This window comes from Microcebus murinus, chromosome 9, assembly GCF_040939455.1.
Source record: "Microcebus murinus isolate Inina chromosome 9, M.murinus_Inina_mat1.0, whole genome shotgun sequence".
Classification (NCBI taxonomy): Eukaryota; Metazoa; Chordata; class Mammalia; order Primates; family Cheirogaleidae; genus Microcebus; species Microcebus murinus.
The window spans coordinates 81,824,978-81,839,715 of NC_134112.1; the positions used below are offsets into that span (position 1 = coordinate 81,824,978).

A 14,738-nucleotide genomic window follows, 5' to 3' on the forward strand; every position below is an offset into this window, starting at 1 on the left:
TACTGTGGTTACATAAGAGAACATCCTTGTTAGGATGACTGATACAATGAAGTATCAAAGGGCAAAGGGGCACGATGTATGCACACATACAACCTACTCTAACAGGGTTCAGAAAATCCTTATATACACATGTGTGAGAGACAGCAAAATTTAGTGCTGTCGGCCGGGCGCGGTGGCTCACGCCTGTAATCCTAGCTCTCTGGGAGGCCGAGGTGGGCGGATTGCTCGAGGTCAGGAGTTCGAAACTAGCCTGAGCAAGAGCGAGACCCCGTCTCTACTATAAATAGAAAGAAATTAATTGGCCAACTAATATATATACAAAAAATTAGCCGGGCATGGTGGTGCATGCCTGTAGTCCCAGCTACTTGGGAGGCTGAGGCAGGAGGATCACTTGAGCCCAGGAGTTTGAGGTTGCTGTGAGCTAGGCTGACGCCACGGCACTCACTCTAGCCTGGGCAACAAAGCGAGACTCTGTCTCAAAAAAAAAAAAAAAAAAAATTTAGTGCTGTGACACATAATAAAAACTGCACCCCAAATAATCATGTATTCCAAATAGCACTGGAAGTACAGAACAGGTTCATTGGAGTATTTTAAAGTACCACTTTAATATAATATTAGAAGTATAAAATAAAAAGTAAAGTATAAAATAAAAGTATAAAAAGTAAAAAATTCAATAAAATATTAGAAGTAAAGAAAGTGGTAATTAAAATTCACTAACTGAAATGAAACTACAGTCATTCATATCTGCATACTAACAACAGATCTCTAAATTGTGTTTATCTAAAGAGAACTGAGATGTGGAATATTACAACTATTAGGTGGATATTAAGAAAAATGAAGGGCCCAGTCATCATAATGGAAAAAACTAAGTAGTACAAAAGTAGAATTTGAACTAAAGTGGTTTAGAATATCCCTAGGATTCTATAGTTTACATGACCATTTATACAGTCCTAACTCCTGATAAAATCCAAAAAGATAACTGAGGGATTTTTTCATTTTTAATAATGGAGGGGGGAGGACTCTAATCAAGAGCAGTTGCTCCTAAAATTTAAACATTTTAAAATAGTTACTTACGCTTCATCAATGTTGGGATGGAAAATTTTATTCATGAATCCTGTAAAAAGAGATGTTAATTAGCAGCAAAAAGTATCCAGAGAACAATTAGTCTTAAAGTACTTCAGTATTGGAAATAAATGTTTCAGTAGTGGAAAAAGATGGTAATACTCATAAGTCATTATTTTCAACCTTAGATCTTCAGTTACTCATAAGACTATATTCTCCTGGCAGCTCCAATTACTTGAAATATATCAGAAATCTATTAACAAGCGAGCAAACTTTGGGAGCAATGCAGCTTCTTATACAAAATAGTCATTACAGCAATTGTTTTCTGAGCTATGAAGGTACTTTTCAAAAAAGAAATTATAATGCTAACTGGTTCATAACTAGTGTCATGATAAAAGTTGAAACTTTGCTCTGACTACCCCCCTTCTAAGAGTTTTATAGTTCAAGCTCTAAATATGGAGGTTCTGCATTTTAACTTCTTCTAAAGCTCATTTACTGCTATCATTCAGCTACACCGTGTTCGGAACATGAATGAAGCTGTTGAAATGCTAAAGGAATACTGCTTCCAAACAACATAGGATTTCATAAGAACAGTGACCAAAATATTTCCTTTAACTTTAGTCTATTCATTGAGGGAAACCCCGTTTTGATTAAAATTGGGGCAACCAAGTAATGAGGCAAGGAATTAAAAAATCTCCAAGATAGCTATATCTGTTAAGGATTTATGTTTTTCAAATTTATTCCTAGAAAAACAAGTATATACTTTAACATATTGCTATTTAAATTCCAAGGAAAAATTCTTCCCTAACTTAAAATCAGTGACTTAGTCTTTGTATATGACAATATGACAATTCTAAAGCAGAGATCCACTGTCAAAGCTGTCATTTTGTCATCCTTATCACCTCATTTCCCTGTAGGACTCCCTTATTCTGTTCTGCACTTTCAATACACTGAAGTTCCTCACTAAGGGGCTTCTCACCACTTCCACCTCCTCACCCCAGCTCCCGCATGTTCTCTCTTATTCATTCAGAATATATTTGGTCAGCATTTGCATGTCAGGCATTGTGCTTGTTCAGGGTACAAAAAGAGAAACATGAAGAAATAAATGCCATGTGAACAAAGCACTGACACAGAGCAGGGTACATACAGAAGAGGAAGAGTCAGGAAAAACGCAGAGCAGTGGCAACGAAGGAGCAGCCTCAAGCGAGGAGCTTGAGAGGCTGTCTCCAAAAACCTAAGCAACTTCCTGAGAATTAGCAAACAGGGCTAAGAATACAAAATCTGAAGTATTCCAGTCTTTGATGGCTTCAGCTGCTCCAAATACTAATTATGCTTCTAATTTTTGTTTTTAAATGTTTTGTGTTGAAATAGCTTAATGTTTTACTTACTACTATCGAGGGAGCCCATGTGATGTTTAAGTTACTCAGATGCAAAAAGAAAAACTTTGTGTCCAGTATTAACTTTCCATTAAGGCACTTAAAGATGTTTCAAAGTTTAGATTTAAGAGGTATGTGGTATATGAAGAGATTATAATAAACTTATGGCAATATTCATGTCTTAAGAAAAAAAAAAGGAGACTAAAAAATTCTACATAACCCTAGAAAAATATTAACATACATGTCCAAGACAACCCGATGACCCATGAGGATATTTGTAGCGTCATTGTATACAAAAGCCAAGAACCAAATTCAACCCTCTCACTGGGATTGGATACGCTGTAGTACATCCATATATTGTGAGTCCTACACAGCCAAAAGTATTGAACAAGATCAATATGTAGCAACTTGGATAGATCTAAAGCTGAGTAAAACAAAAGAGTTGCAGAATGATATATTTACAGTATGATGCTATTTAAATAAACTAAAACAAAGCAATACTTCCTATTTGCTGTGGTAACAAGTATAGGAAAACCATACTAGACCAACACATACCAAACTTGCAAAAGTAATTATTTCAGTTGCGGTGCAGGGCCATGGTCGGAATAGGGAATGGAATGAGAAATAGTGGCTAAAATGACTTTATCTAACAATATATTCCTTTTAAAAAGAGACAAAGTGCTTGTATATTATTTGCTGTATTTTAAGAATGAACATAGACAACCTCAAAGTGAATATGTATAAATGTTAACAGTGCTGAATTCTTAGTGAGGGGAATATTTTCTCCATTGTACTTTTCAAATTCCATCACCCCCAACACCATCCCTGAACCAGACAACTAGGATCACAACAATGGAAAAAGGCTACAAGTAAACAAACAGGTGTTAATGGTAGTTATCTTTGAAAGTATCTCCTATTATTTCTACTTGTACTCTTTGACTCTCCTAAATTTCTACAATGTGTAATTTTAATAGTTGGGAAAAAAAAACAGTATCAAACATTCTAAAATAGACTTAATTATACATAGATTAACTAGTACAGGGTCAGCAAAACCATTTGATTTGAAGTTTCCGATTGTAAACAATCTTGTTTAAATAATACAATTCAGCCAGGCATGATAGCTCATGTCTGTAATCCTAGCACTCTGGGAGGCCAAGGTGGGAAGATTGCTTGAGCTCAGGAGTTTGAGACCAGCCTGAGCAAGAGTGAGACCTCGTCTCTACTAAAAACAGAAAAAATTAGCCAGGCAACTAAAACTGCAAACAAAACATTAGCCAAGCGTGGTGATAAGCACCTGTAGTCTCAGCTACTCTGGAGGCTAAGGCAGGAGGGTCACATGAGCCCAGGAGTTTGAAGTTGCAGTGAGCTATGATGACATCACTACACTCCAGCCCAGGTGACAGAGACTCTGTCTCAAGAAAAAAAAAAATAGGCCGGGTGCGGTGGCTCACGCCTGTAATCCTAGCACTCTGGGAGGCCGAGGCAGGTGGATTGCTTGAGGTCAGGAGTTCGAAACCAGCCTGAGCAAGAGCGAGACCCTGTCTCTACTATAAATAGAAAAGAAAATAATTGGCCAACTAATATATAGAGAAAAAATTAGCCGGGCATGGTGGCACATGCCTGTAGTCCCAGCTACTTGGGAGGCTGAGGTAGGAGGATCACTTGAGCCCAGGAGTTTGAGGTTGCTGTGAGCTAGGCTGATGCCACGCCACTCACTCTAGCCTGGGCAACAAAGCGAGACTCTGTCTCAAAAAAAAAAAAAAAAAAAGAAAAAGAAAAAGAAAAAGAAAAGAAAAAGAAAAAAACATAAAGAAAATAGCTATAGAGAGATTTAAATCTCTATCAAAACTGTCTATGAAAAATTAAGGTGCTTCCCTCATTGTACATAGCCTAGAGAAGAGTACATTTGGAATTAATATAGTTTCTATACTGTTTTCAATTAAATCTAGATTTGGCTTGGTTGAGTCCAGGAGTACATAACAGAAAGGTCCAAAAAGGACTTAGTAAACACATACTTTAGTAATAAATGGTTTGGAACCCAGTCCCCAGTGCCCCTACTAAGAATAAAACACCATGTGAATTCTGGGACAGAGGGCAGAATCAGACCACAAAGAGCAAAGTACTAAACAGGGACAAGGATTCCAGCTCCAACTCTATTATCAACTACAGGCCTTGCACAAGCCACTTCACTTCTGTGAGTCTGTTTCTTTACCTACAAAGAGGAAATAGCTGAACCACATAATGTCTAAAATCTCCACTCTTATTTCTAAATGTGCTATCAGCTTTAAAAATCTAGAATTTAGTAACAATGGCCAGAGCTCTGAGAACAGAGAACTTAAGGAAAAATACTCAATAGTTAAGTCCTCAAAGGAAATTAATTCTGTAAGGTAGCATTTTTAGGTACAGAAGTATTCTGGAGAATACAATACAATACCACCAACATGCTAAAATACCATGAAGAACCACAAAATTCCCTATTTCAAAGTATGTAGAAACAGAGTTGATAACCTTGCCTTTGAGGAATAAGCACAGCCAGACCAATTCTACCAAAAAACACTTTCTAGACTAAAATGATCTCTTCCTATACCAGGTTTTTTAGTAGTCAGAAAAATATCCAAAGCAAATAAACGGAAAGGAGCATATCTCCTTTACATTTGTTCTTGGACAAGCCATGGGCAGTGTTTCTGGCAAAGCCACCTACATTCTGGATAACGATACCAACAATGGGACTTTGGACGGGGAGGGGAAGAGACGGAGAAAGAACAGGCCAGGAATTCAGAAAAGGAAGGTTCTCAGGACTGAGTGTGTTGGCCCTGGCATATTCTCCTTCCTTTTGGCAAGGCTATCATCACATTCATTAATATGTCTCCAACAAAAGAATTTTCCCAACACTTGTTTCCATTCGACCAACAATTACTTTGAAGATATTTTAAGAGAACATATTTTGAAAACTGCTTTTATGGAAACATAAGTGAAGCAGCAGGTCATTTTTAATCTACATGATTTAAGATTGTATTCACTACCAAACACTTCTAATGATATATTTCAGTGATCTGACCAGATAAAACTCAGAACTCCTTGTTTAATCTTTTGGACAATTATTCTCTGGCATAGCTCTAGCACTTGTTAAAAAAAAGAGGCAAGGGAGATAGACAATAGCAATAAACGTCCAGATAAAAAGCTCATGGCCTCTGTCCTGTATCTTTTAGCCGAAGAGAATTAGGTGATTTATAATTCTGAAGGAGTCGTTCAAATCATGCTTAGGTGATATAAAACTATATGTCTTAAAAAATAAAAAGCAGAGATTACAATAAAAAATAAAAAATGCCTTCCTTTTGCTTGTTCCACTCTAATACTCAACTGCTCTGGAATAACAAATCTCTTGACCCATAGGCTAATAGGCAGAGAACATAAATAACACCATGCCAAGTCATGCTGAAAACTGGTTGGTTTTTATATCGGCCTCTTTCTACGTTCAATCCCAGGAAGGGGTCTGTACAAAGTTCCACACACTTGTGAGTAAATTCTGATACTGGGGTCAATATGTAAATAAATGAGGCAAAAATCCATCCTTTTTTTCACCTTTGTTTCCTTTGAGAGGATACTAATGACCAAATTTGTGGGTAGATGAAATACCCTGGGCCAATCTGGAAATTTCACTTGGAATTATTTTGACAAAATGAGAGGTTAGACAAATGACTCATGAAATAAGGTAAAGCCACCCTAAGGTAAATACGTGAAAAGACCTAAAGGCAAGATCAGTAGCTATATAGCCCAGAGATATAACACGCCTGGATTGAAATGGTTCAGACAGCTGTAGCAATTTAAGTATAAACTTACAAACTCCTATGAGAAAAAAGTTACAGGAAGTCATTTTCATATTCTCTCTTCAGAACAAATGCACACATAAAGTAGATTATTCACAACCAAACTGATTAATCCTATTTTTTGAGTAGGTATAATTGTTTAAAATATATTTATTAAAGACTGAACCTTATTTTCTCTTGCAGTATTGCAGAGTACACATTTTTTAAAAGGGCAATAATGTGGACCTTCATTCCTAGCATGCAGGAGGTGACCAGAGCTGGAGTGTTTCTGCTGAATAAGGGTGGGGATGCTGCCAGCTTCACTAGTGCCAGCTGTGTGCCAGCTGTGTGCATTAGTGCACAATCTGACAGATTTTCATCTTACCTCAGACAGCCAGGCCCAGCCCGTGGCAGCCTGTACCCGGGCAGAAGTCTCTTCAGAGAGCTGAGCCTTTCCTACTCAGGAGAGATGGACCTGGGTCGGTCTCTTCTTGGGTGAGGAACCAAGCAAGGAACTCACTCTCAATGCCCTGTGTCATGGGAACTTCTGAACTGATCCTGTGGTGTGTGTTCAGGAGATCTAAACTCAACAAGGGGTCCTCTTTTCTGTTTCTTCCTTTCTCTGATAATATGGAGGCTGAGGAATGGGCTGGATGGATAAGAAAAGTTCATTTATAACTAAGAAAAAGTGAAGTGTTATCCTTCAGCAGCATAACCCTTCTACCAACCTAGTGGATTACCAAAATCTTTCAGCCTACTTTCCTATAGTTTTATTTTTGGAAGACTAACTTTCTTCCTGTCTCCACAGTTGATCTTTCAATTGCCTGGTCCTTCATATAACCACACTGCTGCAAATAGGCAGTATTTATTTTCAAAGTCAGAGCCAGTATAGTATAGAAACCGAAATCGTAAGACCCAATTTCAAGTCCCTACCACTCTTAGAGTTGTGGTTAAAGATCAGGCTCTAATAGAAAAGGTAAACATTTAGGGTGATGGATACCCCAATTACCCTGATTTGATCATTACATATTATATACTTGCATCAAAATATTACATGTATCCCAAAAATATGTACAACTATGATATATCAATAATAAAAAAATACCAAAAAAAAAAAAAATCAGGCTCCAGTCAGAATGCCTAAGTACCACTGTGTGAGTCCTTGTTAATCTCTTACTTGTGAGTCAAGTTAATCTTTGTCTTTGTGTCCCTTATTCCTAAAATTAGATTAAATAATGGTATTTGCACATCAGTAGACTGTCATGAAGATTAAATGAATTAATATATGTAAAGCATTTGAGCAGTAACTGGCACACAGTGAGCACTCAATAATGTCAGTATCAACTTAACAAGCCTAGGCAAGTAATTTCATCTCACTTTCCTCATCTTAAAACTGAAAATGTCTGCCCTATACATTCCTCTTAACCCTTTAGGAATTGTCAAGAACATCAGAGGATATTTTGATTCAGAGATACTACGTTTCCTATAACGCCATCACACTGAAAATGGAAAATACAATTACTATAATATTTATTATTAAAAAAACATTCTGACTGCATTTGGTACGGTTTAAGAAAAAAATAAAAACACTGAACTAGAAGCCAGAAGACAGACTCTGCAGCTGGTTAGTAATGAAATATCTCAGCCTCATTTTTTCCATACTTAAAATCAGGCAACTGGATAACACAACCTCTAAACTTCCTTCTAATAATACAGGTTTCACCAACACAAGGAATATAAGCAAATCTCAAACTGCATGAACAAGTTTTTCAAAGAGAACTGCGACATTACTCTTATTGTTTTTAAAAGAATTTCAGCTTAAAGAAAAAGGAAGCCAAGAACACATGTTTTCATTATGACACCAAATCCTGAAGGGAAATAAATAGAATTAATGCCAAGAAGATGTCAGAATAACCAGCTCAAAAGCTAAAGGTCACCACTATAAAGTAGGAACTAACTAACCTAGGGAGCAAGTTTGCTGGAATTTTTACATAGCAAATGGAAAGATTATATAATAATGAGTTGTAAAGGCAAAATTAAAACTGTCATAAATCAACTTCGAGAAAGAAATGGACAAGTGTTCTGATAGTAACAAGCATATGCAAAGGCAAGTTTACCCTTAGAGGTGGCAGCCTGGGGGAGGGAGCGGGAAAGCTAGCATGCTGTTTTTACTCTGGCTAAGAGCAAGATGACGTTGAATAAATTTAGACACTACAGGCTGCTCATAGCAGGTTTTCATATTAATAGGGCCAACGTGACCACTGGCTTCTTCCCTGAGAACTTTAGCACCTGGCCCCCAAGTTTTTCTCCACCCCAACTCCTGTCATTTTTGGTGACATTCCCCATATAGACCACACTCCTGACACCCTGGTCTCTCAGTTCCTTTAGCTTCTCCTCAATGACCTTTTCTCTATCCCATTCCACTCTGCCCAGGACATACTTGACCTGTGCCATCCCTGCAAACGGTTCACCTCCACAATCACAAATCCAGACATCCTCTCTCCTACCAGTCTATCCTTGCCAGAGAACTTCCCAATCCATGAACCATTGTTTCACCTGTGAATTCAAATCCACTGATCCTTCCATTTTCTTCCCAACTGCCAGCCCTCTTATCTTTACCCTCAGATTTAAGAGTTATCACCATCATCAATCTCTAGCAATTGTCTGCAAATCCCTTGCCCTCTTTCCTCTAAAATGTCTGCCTAGCAAATCTACAACCACAACCGGAAGGAGCCAATCATTCGCATTTGCTATTCATGGACTTGAGGGTGCCACTAGGTGGGCACTCATTCAATCATTCATGCAAATATTCTGTGGACGAGGCCCTGAGTGGTTAGGGATGGGGGTGTTAGTAAAACAGACCCAGGGGCTGCCTTCATGAGTTTAATCTACTGAGCTGGCAGGGAGGATGTAAGCAGACAGATATATACCAACTTGTCAACCTTCTGTGGACTCAAGATCACCTACAATTTTCCTCTTCTTTCTCCAGCAGCTCCCTCATTCTCCAATGACTTCTACATTTTACCATTTTCCTGTCATTGCCCACTTCCTGTCCCTCCCCTTGCTTCTCCACCCCCCACTCCCCCTCTCCTCTAGTTCTCACTTTCAGGGAGCAGCCTTGCTCATTTTCTTTGAGAAGATGGGAGCCAACTGGCAGGACCCCCCAGTTTCCATGGCCATTTCTAAAATCCTCCCTGCATACACACTCCTTTCTCCTTTCTCAGCCTGCCCAAACATTCATGCTCTTCTCAAACACCAGGCCCCTGTGTTCTGACCTAGCCTTCATCTTCCTCCCCACGGCAGCACTCCTGGGGCCTCCTCTGGAACCACAGCATCACCAAGCTTTCCCTCTTTCCAGACAACTCCCTACAACGAGCATTGAAAAATCCTTCAGAAACTCCCATTTAAAAAATAAAAAATGAACGAACAAAAAAAACACCAAAACCTTCCCTTTATCTTCCTTTTGGTATCACGCCCATTTGTATTAATATGATTTCCTTAATGGAGACAGATTTCTTCAGAGCATTGTACATCTAGACTACAGATTCTCGATCTCAGCACCCTGGCCCAAACCACATGCATCTTTTTCTTTTTTCTTTCTTTTCTTTTCTTTTCTTTTTTTTTTTTTTGAGACAGACTCTCACTCTGTTGCCCAGGCTAGAGTGCCATGGGATGAGCCTAGCTCTCAGCAACCTCAAATTTCTGGGCTCAAGCGATTCTCCTGCCTCAGCCTCCCAAGTAGCTGGGACTATAGGCATGCATCACCATGCCTGGCTAATTTTTCTATATATTTTAGTTGTCTAGCTAATTTCTGTCTATTATTAGTAGAGACAGGGTCTTGCTCTTGCTCAGGCTAGTCTCAAACTCCTGAGCTCAAATGATCCACCTGCCTCTCAAAATGCTAGGATTACAGGCATGAGCCAACGCGCCCGGCCCAATATCTTTTTCTTACAGAAGCTTTCACACTGCTTGTCACCCTTTTTCTCCACAGGAGTAGTGATCATTAAAAAAACAAAATCAGACTTTTCACTCCCGGCTGAAAACCCTTCAATTAGCTTTCTATTACACTGAAAATGAAATGCAAGCCTTTAACCTGTCCTACCACACCCTCGACCCCACCTGCCACTTGGCCCCATCACACACACTTTTTACCCAGCTTCACCAGCCCAGGGCCTTTGTACTCAAAACTATTTCTGCCTGGAATGCTCTTACCCCTGTTCTTGGAGGATCGGAGCTGGTTTCTTTTTTAATTTTTTTAATTTAAGTTTTGGCTTAAATTTACTTCATCACAGAGGCCCTTCATGAGTATCCAATCCAAGATAGCTATTCCATCACATCAATTCTCTGCATAAAGCTATCATTTTAAATTTTGCTTTATTGTCTCCCCCTCAAATGAATGTAAGCATCACAAGAGCAATTTGTCCATTTCTGCATCCCTAGAACCCAGAATAATGCCCAGCACACAGTAAGTATCCAATAAAGTTGTGGAATTGATTAGAAGAAATGATGTAGGGACATATCAGAAGTCTCAGCTGCCCAAAATAATTATTTTTAAATGTATCCTGAAAAATGTCATTTTCAGAACACCAGTAAAAAGAACTTTTAACAATGGCTTACATTCTCATAGCATTATCTGAATGTTTTTTACAAAACTTTCCTCCAAGAACCTTGCTTGCTTCTCCCTACTGGAACTCAAAAGATACAGATCGCCACAGAGTAGCAATTATGTAACTGCTTGAGACAGAAACTAAATTCAAACCCAAGGTCAAGAAAGCAGAGAAGTATATGGGTGATCTTAATGGAATTTTGCAATCTCAGCCCAAGACTTCATTTAATTGTGAAAAAACACAGTGGTTTAAGTAGGCTTTTGTTAAGTGACTAACTCAAAACCTCACACGAATGACACACTCTTCTCTACTCCAAAACCGGCCCAGCCCTGACTAAATATTGCTCACTTAAGTTACTCACAAGAGTTCCTGAGGGAGCAATTGTAGAATGTTTCCATCTAGGAAGACACAAAATAAAACAGCAAGTATTCTAAGTTCTATAGTTAGTTTAGTCATACCATATTATAAAACTCCACTCCAAAAATAGTGTGAAGTAATTTCTGGTCATAGTGAAATAAAAAATTTATAATGCCAGGACAGTCTACTATTCTGACAGTCAAAAAGATTATATCATTTCCCTTAGTCATTGGCATAAGTTAAAAAAAAATTATGGTACATTGATTATCAGAGTGTCTTTCAGTTAGGAACCTATGGCAGATTGGGAGATTTAAAAGGGACTTCGACATGTTATCTAGTTTAGTGGAACAGGACAACCCTAACCATCCTGTTTAGATGGTAGTCTGACCTAATTTTATAGGCTACTGGTATAGCTAGCTCAACAGTATTTTTTTTTTTTATTTTTTTTTTATTTTTTGGTAAGAAGCAACAAGAGGAAGCTCAACAGTATTTTAACTACTGTTACTGCCTATGACTTTTCCTGTTCCCTTCCTCGCTGACAATATGTAGATACAGATTGGGAGCATTTCAAAAGTTAGTTTCTAGACTTGCTAGCTGGATCTTACAACATTGTTTTCAATTTTTAAAATGTATAAATGGTGACAGGGTTCCTAGGCTGGTTTTAAGGTTATTTACAAAGATTCTAAAATACTCTATAGGTCTATCTGAAATTAGTAGAATACAATTCTATTAATATATTAGCCAGTAGTCATTCAACTATAAGATAAAACAACTTTTTAATTTTATCGTGAACATTGGTGTTTAAGTAAGTATGATTTGAGGGAGACTACTGTAGTTACAGAAGGGGACTTCATGGTACTTTCAAGAAGCCAGAAGCCCTGAATCTAACATTTTATACCTTTATCTTATTAGAAGACATGATTTTCTTTTTCCTTGGCTTAGACTTATCAAAAATATTCCTGTTATTATTTAGCTCTCAATAGGGGCTTTTTGGTTCATACAAAGAGAAAGATGAAGGCAGAGTGGAGGGGAGAAGAGTCAGCAAAGAAAAGGTAAGAACTGCTTGAGGTAATGGCCCAAGAGGAGAGAAAAGAGGGGAAGAAAGAAAAGGAGTGAAGGGCAGTTGTGTGTAAAGATAGTATCTGAGATGGAGAAAACTAAACTATAAGCAGAAAGACCAAGGAAGGGAAACAGTATGCACACTTACATACACACACAATTAAAGCATAAAGGAAAAAAGGAGGCTGGGAAGCACACAGGTCAGACAGGTCCTTAGCAAGCTACCAGTGGGAATTCTGACCAAGGATAATGCCATAGCTTTCTACAATGAAAAACAAGAAAAGTGGAGATTCAGACAATTATGCAGATAGAACATTCAAAAGACATGCATTTGCAATATCTTTAAAAATATTAACTTTTATAATAAAAGCAAACATTGTAGACTATTTAGAAATTATAGAAAACTATGTTTTAAATCCCCCTTAACTGAACGGCATGAATAAATACATGCAATATTTTGGCATTCCTACATGAAATCTGCATGGAAAAAAGAGTTGTACTATATAAACTTACACATTTTCCTGTGTATTCCTTCAATGATGGTGTTAAACTACAAGTAATGCCTACAAAACATGTGTTTATTAAGATGTACTAGGCCGGGCGCTGTGGCTCACGCCTGTAATCCTAGCTCTTGGGAGGCTGAGGCGGGCGGATTGCTCAAGGTCAGGAGTTCAAAACCAGCCTGAGCAAGAGCGAGACCCCGTCTCTACTATAAATAGAAAGAAATTAATTGGCCAACTGATATATATATAAAAAAATTAGCCGGGCATGGTGGCGCATGCCTGTAGTCCCAGCTACCCGGGAGGCTGAGGCAGAAGAATCACTCGAGCCCAGGAGTTTGAGGTTGCTGTGAGCTAGGCTGACGCCACGGCACTCACTCTAGCCTGGGCAACAAAGCGAGACTCTGTCTCAAAAAAAAAAAAAAAAAAAAGATGTACTATCATTTAACTACTTTATCATTTGCTGAGTCCTTTAGTTTGCTTCTGACTTTTAAATATTATAAATGACACTGAAATTTACATATTCTCATACATTAATCTTAGTGCACATTTCTGAATATCTCCTTTGGGAATTTTAAATTTTTTCAGTAAAGTTATTCAAAGGATATAAAATCTTTATCGATCAGTATATACTGATAGATTGGCTATATTGTAATACCTTTGCCAACACTGTTTAATCTGCCAATTTGATAAATCATATATTATCTCATTGTAATCTGCATTCTTTTGGTTAAGACATAAATCTATATTATATCCTATGCTTATTGGGTTTTATTTTTATAGAAAATTGCTCTATATTACCCTCTCTTTATATGAGACCACTCATCTTTATTTCACCCCCCACAGTAACTGCAAGTCTGTTTTCTTTGACTGGTGAAACCTTTTTCTTAATAGCTGAGCACACACATAAGAGCAAAAAACTGCAAACATGGAGAAATGTGGACTATGATGGTCTCTGCAGCAACTTCTTTGCATAAAACAAAAATCTTCATAAACTGGGGATTACTTGGGGTTCAGAACGAGTATTTCTAAAGTCCTTATGTGCACCTTCACATCTCTAAAGTTTTGTAAAGACTGTATTTTCAGCATACAAAACACAATCTTTCTTTTAGAAGCCTATTTCTTCCTTACACTCTCTTCTAAATTGAGGCACTGATTCACACCTCTCCTAAAAAACAATGGAATGGTGCCACTAAAGCATATGTAGTATTTTATTTATGTTCATCTTCTCTTCTAGCCAGCAAAAACCTTACATAGGCCTTCCTAATATCCAACAGAGTGGCATATACCCTTAGTTTTAATACACAGGTCAATATCCAACATGCAGAGTTCATTTAATTCCAATATCTAATTTTCTAGAGGCAGAAACAATGAGTCAGATGAGCATCAGTCTCATGGTCATGGAGAACCAGGGCCACAGCTTCTCTTTTCTAATAACCAGTCCCCTGACCCATCACACTCTACTGAGTCAACAACACCTAGCAGTACTGCTAAGTACTCTAGGAAATGTTTCTGAATGAAAAAGATTAAGAGCAAATCTGAATTTTTAAATAAATCAAAACTTAAAGATTCAAATATGATTCATTTCAAAGCAGTCTCTCTGGAAAACTATGCAAATATTTCAATGATGTTACAGTTAATTAAAGGAGTTTTATAATTACTCTTTCAAGGTGCCCAGAGGGCCAGTTTTATACCTCAACTGATATTATTCAGTTTCTGCATTCATCTTATTCTCTGGGTTTAAATGACTTTTAGCCATTTCAAAAATTCATATTCCAATTTCAAAGCATCGAGATTTGCCATTATTTATGGTATTTAAAGAGAATGCCAAATTCCCAAAGATGAGCTCTAAGTGTTTGAAACAATGATGGCATTGTAAGAGTAAGTTCGTAACCTCCCAAGTCATCTATTTATTTTCCTTTTCTTTGCAAGGAGGTCAAGGTAACTATGTCACTATTTTGAAAAAGATAC

The 14,738-nt window shown here is 37.7% G+C and overlaps 1 protein-coding gene across 3 annotated transcripts in view; it reads right to left on the reverse strand.

The window, feature by feature from the left end:
• Positions 1-14,738, reverse strand: part of UBE2H (ubiquitin conjugating enzyme E2 H) — a 100,191-nt gene that overhangs the window by 24,383 nt on the left and 61,070 nt on the right. Inside the window, exon 4 of one of the 3 annotated variants that reach the window (XM_076006612.1) lies at positions 1,094-1,114. The exons of 1 other annotated variant lie outside the window; for it this stretch is intronic. In XM_076006612.1, coding sequence (XP_075862727.1) covers positions 1,094-1,114 — 21 coding nt within the window. Of the gene's footprint in view, positions 1-1,074; positions 1,115-14,738 lie in introns of all 3 variants that reach the window. One more of the 3 variants, XM_012789206.3, reaches the window with a different exon arrangement.